The sequence below is a fragment of the Sinohyriopsis cumingii genome, chromosome 3 (genome assembly GCF_028554795.1).
Source record: "Sinohyriopsis cumingii isolate HCF-2022 chromosome 3, ASM2855479v2, whole genome shotgun sequence".
NCBI classification, from domain to species: domain Eukaryota; kingdom Metazoa; phylum Mollusca; class Bivalvia; order Unionida; family Unionidae; genus Sinohyriopsis; species Sinohyriopsis cumingii.
In genome coordinates this window covers 67384654-67401651 of record NC_142963.1, presented here as the reverse complement: position 1 = coordinate 67401651, position 16998 = coordinate 67384654, and the positions used below count along the sequence as shown (strand labels likewise).

The 16998-nt window shown below is 34.5% G+C and overlaps 1 protein-coding gene across 1 annotated transcript in view; it reads right to left on the bottom strand.

The window, feature by feature from the left end:
• The window catches only part of LOC149803028 (VPS35 endosomal protein-sorting factor-like), a 73422-nt gene extending 58778 nt beyond the window's left edge, over positions 1–14644 (bottom strand). Inside the window, exons 1-4 of the mRNA XM_089952585.1 lie at positions 14601–14644; positions 4640–4730; positions 3760–3951; positions 110–260 (exon numbers count right to left, since the gene is read on the bottom strand). Coding sequence (XP_089808711.1) covers positions 110–260; positions 3760–3951; positions 4640–4730; positions 14601–14617 — 451 coding nt within the window. The 5' untranslated portion in view covers positions 14618–14644. The remainder of the gene's footprint in view (positions 1–109; positions 261–3759; positions 3952–4639; positions 4731–14600) is intronic.
• Positions 14645–16998: the final 2354 nt, after the last annotated feature.

Sequence of the window (16998 nt, the reverse complement as noted above, 5' to 3'; positions counted from 1 at the left end):
ATGAGATACAGTATGTATTACCTTATGAATGCTCAAAAAGTAACCTTCAATCAAAATTACAATTCTTATCAGTGGGTTGTTTTGCATGGATATGAAACATCTGGAATACCTTTCTCCTTATCTGAGGCTGACAGAAAGCTGGTGGTAATGGACAATTTTTCGGAGGTGGTGTATTTGGCAAGGATTCCAGATTTCTTGCTGGACCATGGCTCAAACGAATCATCCAGCTCATTTTCATTTCCTGCCCCTTTCTTCTCACTCTGCAATCATGATACACTCATGTACTATACTCATTATCTATGATAACCTCTGTGGTGGTGATTTATGAAGCTTTCCCATGTATTTACACCCTGCATATACATGATTCACCAAGAGATGGGACTTGTGAATAATAAAAAAAACATTTTGCAAGTGATGCCTAATTCTCACCAACCACAGAAATTTTGTTTTCTTACATCTTCACACATAGTGACATGTTATTACATTATGGGCATGATTTCTATCAATTCAGCATCACAGAGATATCTTAAATGGTTTTGAAGTTTTGTCCTAGAAACAAAAGCGTGAACAATGGATAGCTGGAAGATGAATGGAGAAAAACATTTAAAACACTGGACCTCATGCACTGCTGATACAAAAGGGCATATATGTACCATTAGCCTAACAGTGTACTAAGGCTCACTGATACATTTTCAATGATTTTAGAGCTATGCTCTTGAAATGAAAGTGTGAATATGGATGGCTGGCTGGATGGATGGATGGATGGGATGGATGGGAGGGAGGAAGGGATGTGGATGGATGGATGGATGGTTGAACAAATGGATACAAATGTCAAAATATATAAAGTGAAGATCTGAGAATAAAACAAATGGTACATTAACACCGACTGTCAAATATGTGTGCCAAATTTACTGAGATATCCAAAATGGTTTTGGAATTTTCCCATGGAAATGAAATAGTGGATAAAGGATGGGTGGATGGATTGACAGACAAACAGATAACAACATAAAAAATACTGAAACATACAGTAATACTTGTGAATAGAAAAAGGCACAAATGAACTACTAGTAAAATATGTATACCAAGTTTCATAGCAATATCTTAAACAGTCAGAAAGTTTTTCCCTCAAACAATTTTGGGATACTAGTCCAATGTGTGTACTACATTTCACTCAGTCTGGTCCACTGGTCTAAGGTGTGTACCAAGTTTCACTCAGTCTGGTCCACTAGCCCAATGTGTGTACCTAGTTTCACTCAGTCTGGTCCACTAGCCCAATCTTTATCCCAAGTTTCACTCAGTCTAGTCCATTAGCCTAATATGTGTACCACATTTCACTCAGTCTGGTCCACTGGTCTAATGTGCATACCAAGTTTCACTCAGTCTGGTCCACTAGCCCAATCTTTATCCCAAGTTTCACTCAGTCTAGTCCATTAGCCTAATGTGTGTACCATATTTCACTCAGTCTAGTCCACTGGTCTAATGTGTATACCAAGTTTCACTCAGTTTGGTCCATTAGCCTAATGTGTGTACCACATTTCACTCAGTCTGGTCCACTGGTCTAATGTGAATACCAAGTTTCACTCAGTCTAGTCCATTAGCCTAATGTGTGTACCACATTTCATTCAGTCTGGTCCACTGGTTAAATGTGTATACCAAGTTTCTCTCAGTCTGGTCCATTAGTTTAATGTGTATACCAAGTTTCACTCAGTCTGGTTGATTAGACCAATGTGTATACCACGTTTCCCTCAGTATGGTCTATTATACCAATGTGTATACCAAGTTTCACTCAGTCTGGTCCACTTCCTCAATGTGTATACCAAGTTTCACTCAGTCTGGTCTATTAGACCAATGTGTGTACCAAGTTTCACTCAGTCTGGTCCACTAGTTTAACATTTATACCAAGTTTCACTCAGTTTGGTCCATTAGTTCAATGTGTATACCAAGTTTCCCTCAGTCTGGTCCATTAGACCAATGTGTATACCAAGTTTCACTCAGTCTGATCATTAGACCAATGTGTATACCAAGTTTCACTGAGATACAGTGGAACCCCGCTATAACGCGATGATCGGGGTCCATAAAATCGGATCGCGCTAAAAGCGGGGTCGCGTTAATGCGGGGTTTTACAATATTTAACTTTTTTCCGAGAACATATACGTGTATACATGTACAATGATCAAAAGTCGGCTTATCATCAGATGAATATTAACTGGAATGCATTAATTAAGATATATTCAAAATAATCGATGGCTAATATATTTATAGGTTATTACTGTGCATTAAAAACATTTACTAATTTTTATTTGTTTGAACGATAATACAGATTGACCGATAATACCAGACTATCGCTATATCATGAAAAGTGTATCAACACCGTATGCTACCGTGCCGTCGTGGCATGCAGTTCATCCATAATGGATGTAAATTCATTGAAAATCGTACAGATTTAAAATATTCAATAATTTTGTAATAGTCTGAATTCGTCGTGTAAAATATAGGATGAACAAAATATTGAAACCATTTACTTGCCGTCTGATATCGTACGGTCATTGCATGCAGCTATTCCCAGGTCTACATACGGTGTCTGTATTGGATATTATTTACTTTCAACTGTTTGTTGTTTGATCACACCGCCAAGCACAGCATACATGTTGGCGGCTTTCGTCCTTTGATGTTTATTAAATTGTGCGACTCTTGTATCAACCACAGCTTTGTCTGCTGCTTGGCTGTGATTGCAGTTAAATAAGAAGCCCATGTCGGCTATTGTTTGAGCAACGACTGTATACAGAATTCATGGAAGACAATCACAAAGACGATTTACTGGCTTTACTCATGGATCCGTAATAAGTAACACTTCCGATAATGTTTACTTCGGCTTAACAATTCAAAAACCTAATGAAACCAGTTTTCTCTTCTAGAGTAGAATGCGGAGCTTCACCACAACCTGTTCAAATTGATAAATTTCAGAAGCCAAGCGTTGTACACACTATTTCTCGTACGTTATATATATCGTATTATTTTAGAATTCATACACGATCACTTCTCCAAAATCACTTAAAGAACCTGGATAAATTGTTAAGTTCCGATCGTTTATTATTAAAAGTCATACGCGAATTCTTCCACCAAATTATAATAAACGTTTTACACACTATTTCTCGTATGTTAAACAAATATTTTCACGGTCCGATAAAAATACACGTAAATGAATTTCAAATTTCAGGAACCATGCCACGATCATATTATTTTAAAAGTCACAACTAATCTCATGCCCAAAATGAAGTTAATTTCTTGTTTTGTTTTTTTTTACTTTTCTCCAAATTTTTTTTCTCCATGTGTGAATGAATATACGAAATTTCGGGAGCCATGCTACGACCGCGTTATATCCGAATTCGCGTTATGGCGGGGCGCGTTATAGCGGGGTTCCACTGTACATATCAAAACATGACAAAAATATTGAAACTGAAAACATGTGAATTGCAAAAGGCACATCTGGACCTCTAGTCTAATATGTGCATCATGTTTAACTGAAATACTTTAAACAGTTTGAGAGATATGCTCTGGAAATGAACATGTTTATGGACAGAGTGGTAGCTATTATTACCCCATAATTACACCATGTGGGATATATAAATTAAAAAGGTACACACAACCTATATGTCTTACTTTGTAAAAATATTGGAATATAAGCATTATCTTGATTTAATCATGCATCAACATATGCTTCAACTAGAAACAACACTCAGTGATGAAAGAACACCATACCCCAATATTAAGTCCAACTGATGACTTCTTTTGGGCAGCTTCTGCAGCAAACTGTGACAGTGGGTCAGATCCTTCCAAAGAAGTGCCTAGGGGATCTGAGGATCTTAATGGGTCCACAAAATCCCTTTTGAGCACATCCTGGAAACTTTTAACTGGAGTTCCTCTCTTATCTGCTGATTTTACTTCAACAACCTGAAAAGCAGTTTTTGAAGTATTGGGTAAAATTTATTTCCACTACCTCACAAATCTAGCCCTCCTAAACTTAAAATGATCTTCAACACATCTTTAGCTTTGTTTTAGCAAGAAACATTCTAAACATTTTTGTGCTCGTAAAGGTGGAAGTCAGGCTAGAGTAGTCTCCACTTGGATTAATCAATCATCAGTTACTATTTCTAGGTATGTAATTGCAGCAAGGGCTTTGGAAGGTGTGCCTTTAATGATCATATAAGTATTATTGAAGAAATATTTGACTCCAAATATTAGTTCCTTCTTCAAATAAATTACCTGATCATAATACATAATGAGAATTAGAAGCAGACAGAGTTACATCCCCTTACCTCCAAGCTAGCACAGTCTTTGGCCTCCTAAAATATGAGCAGCAGCTTCCAGTCTCATGCGAGATATGGGTTAGGTTTAGCACATGATTAAAGTCATAGTCATGCGATAATGTGAATATTTACTATTTAAAGCAAGTTTACATATCTGCCACCTCTGTGCAAGATTAATTTGTGTATGTCAAACATACTTGTCAAGAATTATATTAAGCTCCAAATGGACAGACAAGATGGGCATAGCAAATAACATTCTTCTACATTCAAAGTCGTGAATAAAGAAATAAATAAGGGTTTAACAAAATTGCTATTCATTGTATGATACCAACTGATATTGCTTTCAATGGATGACTTGTGGCTGGAGTGATAGTTGCTGCTATACTGTTTCTCTCTGTCTCATAATCTCTACGCCTCGGATACCTGCATGAAATATAATTTAGTGAAAAGAAAGTTTCATGTTTTGAAAAAGTCATATTTTTGTACTTCAAATGTATTTAATATTTCTTTTATACTAATGGAGTGAGTAGCTGGGAAACAGGACTTTAGTGAAATTAACAACTCAAAATATCCCAGTACTATCTTTCTTCCTTGTGTTTTCTTTGCATGCATACACCTTGCCGTCCATAGTCAGTGCAGTTCTGTCAGTGTAGACCATGCTCTAAAGGTGCATTATGTGGGCAGAATAATGGGCACAGACATATAGCCCAAAAAATGCTATTTGGGAAATAACTTATATCTCTTTAAACTGCATCTGCCAAATGCTCCATTTTATAAATGTCTTCATCTTTCATTAAATCAATTCATATATAGAACCATTTAAAAAATCAATTTTCAAAATACTTCACAACATTTTAGAAAGCAAATACTTATTTTAAGGATTATATTCAGTGTCTAAATAAAATTTTATATCTGAAAACTTACTGCTATTCTGTTACAACTGCTAAATACATACCAATTATTCCATTTTATGCATTTCTTCATGTTTTAATGAATTAAGTCATATTTGGCACCATACAAAACATAAATAAATTTTTGAACAACTGCACAATATTTATGAATGTTTAAGCTATAATTTAAGGCCATTATCAACAATCTAGACATGAGCAGGACATTCTATCTCTGAAAGACTTGAAACACTTTCTGTTGCAATTGTGTGTGTGTATGTGTGGTATGTATTTTTAACACAGCTTGAACAATTTGAGTCACACCACTACAATATCGTTAAAATATGTACCAATTGCTACATTTTAAGCATTCTTCATGTTTTATTAAGTCATATTTGATACCATTCAAAAATGAAATACATTTCTAAAACACTGCACAACATTTTAGAAAGCTTAAAAGATATTACGGTCAATATCAATGATCATAAAATGAGCCATAAAAAATTATATCTCTGAAATAACTTAAACAGCTTTTCCACTGTATTTAATACATACATACCAATTATTTTATTCTGCCTCTTTTAAAAGGTACACAAAATTTCTATACTTGCACAAAATTTTACAAATCTAATTTTAATTTTATGAACAGTATATATGGTCTACACACAAGCATATACAGTAATTCTGTCTTTGAAATAACCTAAAAAGCTTTCCTGTCCCAACTGTCAAATTCACACCAATTGCACTAGTTTATACAGCAAAACAATAAATATAATGTACATACAGCTTGTTCTGATTTACGCATAAATGTAAGCAACATACTAACACCCACTGTAAACAACACTGATGGACACTTCACTTTGTAGTAATATTTCATATTCTCAGATCATTCAAATCCAAATAAATGCCGATACAAGTACATGTAGTGTGTAGTGACATATTCTCAGATTATTCAAATCCAAATAAATGCTGATACAAGTACATGTAGTGTGTAGTGACATATTCTCAGATTATTCAAATCCTAATAAATGCTGATACAAGTACATGTAGTGTGTAGTGACATATTCTCAGATTATTCAAATCCAAATAAATGCTGATACAAGTACACGTAGTGTGTAGTGACATATTCTCAGATTATTCAAATCCAAATAAATGCTGATACAAGTACATGTAGTGTGTAGTGACATATTCTCAGATTATTCAAATCCTAATAAATGCTCATACAAGTACATGTAGTGTGTAGTGACATATTCTCAGATTATTCAAATCCTAATAAATGCTGATACAAGTACATGTAGTGTGTAGTGACATATTCTCAGATTATTAAAATCCAAATAAATGCTGATACAAGTACATGTAGTGTGTAGTGATGGATAAATATGGTGTTTACCATATAATAATTTCTGGATAAGATTAATGGCATGAAAGTGTAAAAGGATTTAAACTGATATTGTTTTGACCCACTACACTGCATTAATTGAATTTTCAGTTGAATATATTTACTTTTAAGCAAGTATATATGGTACCCCATCTTTCTCAGAAATTCTAATTGTTCTGATTCATGCATGTCTTCAACATTCATTCTTCAAGTTTGATTTGGTTTTGATAATAAAATTAATGTATTTCCTGCAAACTGCTAAATTTTCAAATCTTAACTTTTGAAATTTTTACAACAGTAAATTATGAATTAGATTTGACACATACAACCCAAAACACTTTTTAAAAAGCACTTCAAGTTCTTTTTTTAAGTCATGGGTGTTGGCTTTTAGCCATAAATTCAATTACCTTTATAGATACTGCATTGTCTTACTGTCATCGTCTTTTCTGATGACCAAGATTAAACAAGATCAGTACTTCATTGTAATACCACTCACCTCTTTTTCTGTCTCAGTAACTGATACCTGTCAATCATCTCTATCAGCATCCAACTAATTCATTTATTTTTTTATCTGATAATGTGTTAATGATGACGTCTATGTTACCAGCTAATTTATAAATCAAATACTAACAAACAAATGTGAATGGTATGGAAATCTTATTTTGCTTTGTACAGATAACCACCAAATGTGTCTGTTTCTGGAATCGTTGTTGTTTAATTGTCTTTATCATTTGGTAATCTACAAATCTCTACCATGATAATTTTGTAGTCCATTTGGAAAAGCCTTATGCACCTCTTCTTTAAAGAATGAAAATATATCCAAAGACATAAGATAAAATTGTTTGTTATAAGATAACATTGGCTGTGCAAGTGCTGACTGATGCAGTTTTTCACCAAGAAGTCCATTAACAAGGCCCAGGAGCAAACAGTGGATCAATTTATTAAGCTTCTGCTGGTTTGCACTGCACTCAGATAAACATTTAACACATTCCTTATGGAGTTTTTAAACATAAAATTTATGAATCAATTCTATATCTGATGATAATGAAATAATAGATGCAGATGTGTAGAACAATTCTACAATGTACCCTCCAAACCTTTATCATTTGACTTGTTTTTAGTGCTGAAGTGCCCTCATTATGACTTTCAAGGCTTACAGAAACCCATTACTGTGGAAAAATTGTGCTGTTTAAACTGGCTAAAGAGTCATCACCAGTTTACATTCACCAATTTATCATTCATTAACTACCATGCAAGCAAACATAGGCATTTACCAGGATATTCACCTTGTTGACACTCTTTTGTATATAGGAGAACCAGATAGTTGATATGTTAGAGTATTAGTCATATTTGATGGGTTTCAAGTTCTAACCCCAGTGCACAGGGCTGTATTGAGCAAGATATGTTGCTTCAGCTCAGTTTGTTTTAACTTTTGTTTCTGGTAACAACAGCTCATAACAGTTAATGTGACTTGTGTACAACACATTGCAAGATTATTATTACCAGTATTATTATTATTATTATTTAAAGGCTGCAGGAGTATGTCAATGTCTACACTGATGCATTCACACTTGATTACCAAACAATGGGTGTTTTTCGGTCAAGATAACAGTAAGAATGGTTATAGTTTGGTTTGATACTTTAAGGCACAGCAACACAAGTTATTTAATGCTGAGGAAATTGGATTAAAATTCCTTGCCTATGGGCAAACCATGGTAGCTGACCCAGGCTGGTCTTATGGTAGGATTCCAACATACACACTTTCAGTCATGAGTCAGACACACTAGCCACTGAGGCTCTCAGTAAGTATGGTAGAAATAGGACAAATAGAGGAGTAACAATAGGAAAGATAAAAATACCAGAAGAGTAACAATAGGAAAGATAGAAATACTAGAAGAGTAACAATAAGAAAGATAGAAATACTAGAAGAGTAACAATAGGAAAGATAGAAATACTAGAAGAGTAACAATAGGAAAGATAGAAATACTAGAAGAGTAACAATAAGAAAGATAGAAATACTAGAAAAGTAACAATAAGAAAGCTAGAAATACTAGAGGAGTAACAATAGGAAAGATAGAAATACTAGAAGAGTAACAATAAGAAAGATAGAAATACTAGAAAAGTAACAAGAAAGATAGAAATACTAGAAGAGTAACAATAGGAAAGATAGAAATACTAGATGAGTAACAATAGGAAAGTTAAATACTAGAAGAATAACAATAGGAAAGATAGAAATACTAGAAGAGTAACAATAGGAAAGACAGAAATAAGTGAAAGAGTGTCTACATTTTCATCCCTTCATACTCAGACCAACCTGGCTATTGTGGCAGCAAAGAGATAAATGTACCTCAACCAGCATTGCCCTGATAATCACTAGGTCTTACTTGTAACTGACAACTGCATTTGAAAGTGATGATGGAAAGCTCCTGCTTGTGAGATACCATCTCAGGAGCTTCTACAAAATGTAGCCAGTAATTTGTTCCATTTCCTTGGGTGTGTAAAGAAGCTGAGCTTGAAAGAGTTTGTAACTGTAGATATCTGTCTGAACTTCTTGGTGCTATTTGTACTGGTTCAGCTAAATGTGAGAATCAGATATTTGGCCACAAGTATTTCACAACGTTTTTGGTTACCTCAGATAACATGGTCAAATGGGCCTTGGTTCACATGAAGTCTAGTGATATCCACTGGAGATAATCCAGCACGGCAATGGACTTGCTAGTATATCTGTATCGGTTTATAGTTTATTTAGCAGCCCTCTTCTAAACCATCTCTATCTTGTTTATTAGGGCCTGGTTATCTGGGTTTCACATGGTTGAACAGTACTGATCGATGTCAGGTTGCACCTGTGCCAAGTATGCTGTTTTTACTTCCTTATTACTGATTTGAAGGTTGTGATACATGAAATAAAGGGTGATGTTCCCTTTTTTCACTGTCTATGTGGCATTTCCAAGAAAGGTCTTTTGAGAATTCCATGCCAAGATACTTTAATGAATACTCTGGTGCTAGGTTATACAAAAACAGTGTGGGTGTTGTGAATCTGTGCTGTATATACCCCTGATTTAATGCATATTTTTTTCCTGCAAATGAGAAGCAGGCCAGATCCTGCATACTGAATCCACTATCACTGCATTGCTGAAAAACTTGAACCAACATCATAACGATCTGTTAAAGAGGACAATGCCTAAAACATGACTGCTCTGTCTAGATTCCCACTAACCTAGGCTAAACAAATAATAATGCGCATAATTAATAATAACAATCATGTGGTAGCTCTTTTTGTAATACATGAAGTTTATTGTATATTTCTTTGACCTATAATTAATTTCAATCAATATTCTTAATAAGTACTGTAGAATGAAACTTATGAGAAAAAACAAATTCCCCATTTTTGTTGAGAAACACGAGTGAATACACTGGTCAACAGTGAAATCATTACTGACTTGAAAAGGCCCTAATCTGTAGTATTTTGGTGTGCCGAACACGAATATAACCGTGAAAAATTTGTATTGGCTCTCGTTTTGAAGATATTCATATACCTCATTTTCTATGTTTCACTGTGTAAATTTCTCTAGTAGGACTGCAGCAACATCCGGAATAATGATGTAACATTGCATAATACCATCATGCTCACATCATCCACAGTTGATTGCATCATTTTCTGATGTAATGCAATACTAATGCCATGCGGCTGCTGAAGTAAGTTGACGTCAGCAGTGTACTATACATGTGTAGGCCTATTATACTAATGCCAGGCGGCTGCTGAAGCTGACGTAAGCAGTGTACTATATAAAGCCCAATCAGATAGGTTCAGCATTTAAAATATTTTAGACGTTGTGCGAGACAGTTCAAGCTACTGTTACATAAAACTTATTATTTTATCCATTTACGTACAATAAAGAACAGTAATGCCTCGAAAGTGTGTTAATACCGCGGACAATTTTTGCTATATTTGTGGGGAAGTGACATTTGCCAACCAGAAGAAAAGTATCAATTCTCAAGTGAAGAAGGCATATCATCTTTACTTCGGATGCAAGGTTGGTGACCAAGACAAGCCTTGGGCTCCGCATATATGCTGTGCTACATGTACAACACAGCTTTCACAGTGGTTGAATTGCAAAAGGTCATCAATGCCGTTTGCAGTCCCAATGGTGTGGAGAGAGCCAAGCAACCACCTAAATGACTGTTACTTCTGCTTGGTTCCTCCTCTTTCCGGCGGAATAACGAAGCGAAAGAAGTCGAGAATAGTCTACCCAAACATTCCGTCTGCATTGAGACCAGTTCCACATGGTGAGGGACTTCCTATTCCAGAACCTCCAGCAGAATATTCTCTTGATTCATCTGACGAAGACAAAGGTGAGTCGACCTGTTCTTCTCCTGGTCCATCAGCATGCAGTGATCCAGATTTTCACTGTGGTGCATCATCAACCCCACACAGAATAACACAGGAAGAACTAAATGACCTGATTCGTGATTTGGACTTATCAAAGAACAAGGCAGAATTGCTAGGATCAAGACTCCAACAATGGAATCTTCTAGAAGAAGATGTCACAATTACTGCATATCAAAAGCGCCACCAGCAATTGGAGCCTTTCTTCAGAAAGGAAAGTAATCTGATATTCTGTTCCGATATTGAGGGCCTCATGAATGCTTTAAAAATCACTCATGACCCACAAGAATGGAGACTATTTGTGGACTCTTCGAAACTGAGTCTCAAGGCTGTGCTTTTGCACAATGGAAACATTCTTCCATCTATTCCAGTAGCGTATGCTGTCCACATGAAAGAGACATACGATAACTTAAGGCAGCTACTGAATTCCATTGAGTATAACAAGTACAGCTGGCACCTCTGTGGTGATTTGAAGGTAGTTGCCCTTTTAATGGGACTGCAGCAAGGATATACAAAATACATGTGTTTCTTATGCGAGTGGGATAGCCGAGCAAGGGAAATGCACTACATGAGGAAGGAATGGACTCACAGGCAGAATGTAGCCATTGGAGAGAAGAATATCCAACACCCAGCTCTGGTTGAGGCTCAGAAAATCTTGCTACCACCCCTTCGCATCAAACTAGGTTTGATGAAGAACTTCGTGAAAGCCATTGACCGGACTTTGCCAGCATTCCGATACCTGCATGAAAAATTCCCTCGACTCAGCGAAGCAAAGATTAAAGAGGGAGTTTTTGTGGGTCCTCAGATTCGAGAGCTTTTCAAAGATGACTGGTTCAACAACTTGCTGGAAGGTGACGCGAAACAAGCATGGAATGCTTTTCGCCTAGTTTCTACAAACTTCCTCGGAAATGTTAGGGCAGAAAACTATAAGGAACTAGTAGAAGACATGTTGATGAAGTATAAGAAACTTGGCTGCAATATGTCTCTAAAGATTCACTTCCTTCATTCCCATTTGGATTTCTTTCCTAGCAACTGTGGTATTGTTAGTGATGAACACGGCGAACGTTTTCATCAAGATATCGCAACAATGGAACAAAGATACCAGGGAAAATGGTCCACTACAATGCTGGCTGACTACTGCTGGACACTCCTCAGAGATGCTCCCGAACAGCTGTACAAGAGACAGGCGAAGAAATCTAAGATGTAGTCAATGACTTGATTTTTTATAGGTAGGCTATTACAGCTGACCTTTTACTATTGGAATGCATTTCGTTATGTAAACATTAATTTCTTGCAGATTACAAAAAAACTAGAGCCAATTTTGCAATTTGACTGTCATATTCGTGTTCAGCACATACAAATTGATAAGAATTGACTAATTTTATTTCAGTAACATGACTTTTGTAAAAATTTGTTGTCCAGTGATATCAGTAGCAATGGGTGGTAGGCGTCAGATGTCCATGTGATACTGTATCAAAAGTATGGAACTGTATTATACATCTATCCACCAATAACTACTGCCACACTCTTGTATAACTTCCAAGTGTAAGGACTCTTAGTAGCAGTGGGGGATGATGTGGGGGATGCTAGCGATCAATATTTAGATTTTCTCAAAATGTCAACCTCATTACCCTTGATACTTTCTCCACTTTCCTCTGTAAAAAACCAACATTATTATATGTATTCATGGTTTAAAGGTCAAGTGTCTATATTTAACATATATGACACTGGGCCTTTTGTACAACGTATTTGGTGGAAAAAAACGAGAATATAATTTTTCAAAATGTTGTAAAACTAAATAAATATATACGTATACATAAGACTATTTTTTAAATACACTGGAGATCATTTTACAAGAATAATGCCACAATGTGTGAGGATATTTGTGTAAAACCCCCGAATTACAGCTTTTAACAGGTCACCCATGTTAGCAAGAACAATAACTCTTCCTGGCATGCGAGTTCCAAAAATATGTAAATAATGGCAAAAAAATAGCATAAATTGAGTTCAAAAACACACAAAAAGTCATTTTAGGACAAAGCAGACATTTATACCAAGAAATCAGATTATACACATGTATGTTCATTTATTATATTAAATGTATTAAAAATGTTGGGTACAAATTTCTGGTGTGTAATGTAGTTTCGAGGTTAGACTCAGTTGTTACCAGTGGCGGGTGATATCTAGAGGCACTGGTAGGCCTATTTGATTTAAAATTTTAATATTTATTATAGGCAAAAAGAGGTAAAATTTTAATTATTTTTAGAAAAGAAAACCAATTTATAGTATTTATTGTGAATATTAATCTATTCTGAATATTGACATTATAAAGAACAAACTATTGATCTGTATCATATAACTTTATTTAAAAAACTAAAATAATTATAAATATTATATAAGAACACAGTGCCAGTTCCTTTTCTCACACTCTGATTTCACAATTTAATACTACTTTATGAAATTTATAATATTGCTCAAAATTAATTAGAATTATTAAGTATTAACAAAATTGACAGCCAAAATTTAATGTTGCATTACATACACAATTTACACCATAGAAATGCAGATTTACTGTAACAGTGAATTAGTGGAAAACCTGTACAATATGAAGAAGTGAAAGAGGAATTTTTCAAGAATTTTGTCCATGTGACTGACATTCTTTGTAAAATTGTGGAAGTATTCAATGTAAATTATTTTCTGTTTGTTTATTTTTTTTCATTAATTTTTGTTATTAATTTTAAAGTCATGAAAATTTACCAAAATTATCTTATTATAATTTAATTCAAAAGTGGCAACTATTGTTTACTAAATTGTGATTTCAGAGGAACATATATATGTACAAGAATACTTTATTGATTATACACTATTTTATGAGTAAGATATAATTTCAACTTATGTCTGACTCGTCATTGTGGTATTTTATGAAAAAAATGATCGGAGGAGTACACTTAAACAAGGCAAAAAAAAGGCTTCATAAGAACCTGAAACAATGAAAAAGTAAATTTATTATTAAAGCTGAATGTTCACAAAGCATTTCTATATTACCATATGTAAGAAATATGCAAATTTCAGCTTGAAATAACTAAGACGTCAAGAACATAGTAAAAGTCTATGTTTTCTTATGGCTGAATGTTCACCCAACATAACCATATGTATGAAATATACAAATGTCAGCTTTAAATAACATGAGGTCAACATTTTGCATAAAGTGACCAATGTCAATATTAAAAATGGTTGACGGTACATATGTGTGTATGTGTGTGTGTGTGCGTGCGTGTGGCCACATACATGTAGCATGACGCTTGACGGTACATGTGTTTGAGTGTTTCCTGTGAATTTATCTGAAAATATATCATGAAGATGAGTTCATTTTTATAATATGCACACCTGAACTATGCAGAAAACATACCATTTTTATTCATTCTAACATTCTAGAATATTCATCCCCTGGTGCTACTCTCAGGGCGATGAACGGTCCACTCTTTTCAACCAGGTTGACAATGATATTAATAATGAAACTTACTCGAGAAGCGTGAGATCAAATTTAATTTCCTATATCTCAAAATAAAATATTCAGTTATAACGCCCAAATCAAAACATATAACAAAACAAAATATACGATTTTTTTAGTGGGAGTTTACCATTCATAGGCAGCCATTTTGACCAGTCACATGATCAAGTCTAGATCTCGGCTAACATTCCGGTTCAGTAGGTAATATTGATTATCGCGGCTCCTTTTAATATAATACTATTCACCAATTAGTCTATCCAAATTACAAATTTAAAATAAATGCGAAACACACAATCTTTCGTATTATATATAAAGTGTATAAAACTGGGCTTAAAGGTTTAAAGTCCGATATGAATTAGTCAACATGCTCTAATGTGAATTAATTAAGATTAGGTACAACAAATTGTAGCCTAATCCAATAGATGATAATCTTTCAATGGAATGGCATCTGTAGAGTGCAGTTAAATGAGATTCTCTTTCAATATACAGCCATATTCCATTAACTTGACTAAAATGGATGGTTGATGAAAATTGTAATCATTTAAAAGCTAATAACAAACATCAAAATCATTATTTGAATGCAGAGTAATTAAAAATATTTAATATTCAAGTGGTATATATAAAATAATGATAATAATGGCCTCATTTTTTTCTTCACTTTTTATAATCAGCTGAGACTAATTTTGGCAAACTAAATATCGAACATTTAGGTAATGTGGTGATTAACAGATGGCATATAGCTTGTTGAAAAATCAGTTAAATGTATAACTCCGGCCCCCAGTGTTAGTAAAATGACTTGAGCCCATGTGTAATCAGATGATCTAATTAAATGTATAATAATGCCTTAAAAAGAAAGAAAGAAATCAATAGAAAAGAAAAAAGTGTCACCTCTTCAATCCAAACACAGTAGAACCACTTAAGAAAAGGTAATGGACACCCATTATCCTATGATACGTAGTTTTCTACCATGGATATACAATGAAATTTCCAGTTCACTATTTATACATAGAACATAATAACAAGTTTGGAATGCATTTCTTTTGCCAGTACATTTTCCAAATATCTAATGTTCTGTTAATGATCAAATGATCATAATGTGCATGTATTGATACATGCAGTGCCAGATTAAGGCTTTCCAGGGCCCTAAGCACTGAAAATAGTATGGTACCACCCCACCCCCATTCCTACAAATGTAAAATTCAAAAAAACAATATTAAAAGCCAAAAAGGTGGGAAACTACCAGTGTTAGCATCATTCCTAATTGAAATACTCATACATGCAGACTGAAAAAATGTCATATGCCCCAAATTATATTTCTCATACCTGGTTCATTTTGATGTTTAAAATGTTATTTCTCATACCCAATTGGCTTCGATGCTCAAAATGCTGTTTCTCGTATCTGATTGATTTTGATGCTCAAAATGCTATTTCTCATACCTTATTGGTTTTGAAGGCTCAAAATGGTATTTCTCATACCTGATTGGCACTGATGCTCAAAATGCTATTTCTCATACCTGATTGATTCTGATGCCCAAAATGCTATTTCTCATGCCTGATTGCTTTTGATGCTCAAAATGCTATTTCTCATACACAGTTTATTTTCATGCTCAAAATGCCATTTATCAAATCTACTCATAACTGATCAAAGGGTTTTAAGAAGACACTATCATTTTTTTTTAAATTACCAGATTCTGGGACCTCACACATTTGCCAGAAATACATTTAAAGGATTGATTTTAAGTAAATGATTAACCAAGAAAGCAGTTAAAAAAATCATGCAGTAGCGTCTTTCATTCTTTATCAACATCATTTTCATACTTTTCAAAAACTGAAGAGACATTTTAAAATCACAATTTTTTTTTTCAGTGTCAGAATTTAAATTTCACTAATATTCCATCATTCAGTATGGCAGAAACTAATGACCAGGCATCTAACATGGCTACTTTCACTCTTTCCTTTGTGAACATCAAGTACAACTTGAGAAGGATAACAAGTCACATTGTACCACATACAGTATCCACAGCTGATGTTGGACACAAAGCTGGAACAATCGGCAAAAGTTTGAATCAACATTCAATGAGAATCTACAATTGCGACAGTAACACTTTCTTATACCATCTATTTTTTGCAGGCATACTCTGGATTTAGGTAATTTCTTCAGCTCTGTCGGGAGTCTTGTTGGGATCAGATTAATGTTTAGTTCATCCTAAATGAGATGATGCTGATCTGACATCCAATATGGCCATGATGGCAGCCACCTTGAAAACTTTCAAATCTTGTTATCACTACTTGTACTGTATGAATGCATTTATTCATATCGGGTTCTCACTAAAAGGCTTCTAACGATGTCTAGTTGGACCCAAATGAAAATGGTGTTGATCTTACAATGAATATGGTTTGAAACTCTTCTTATTGATCAAACCTATCAGAGATGGTTGCAGTTCTCAATACCTAAACATGGTCTTATCTTGAATTCCTAAAATTATTTTAAAAAGTAGAGTGTCAATCCCTTCAAGGGACTCATGTTT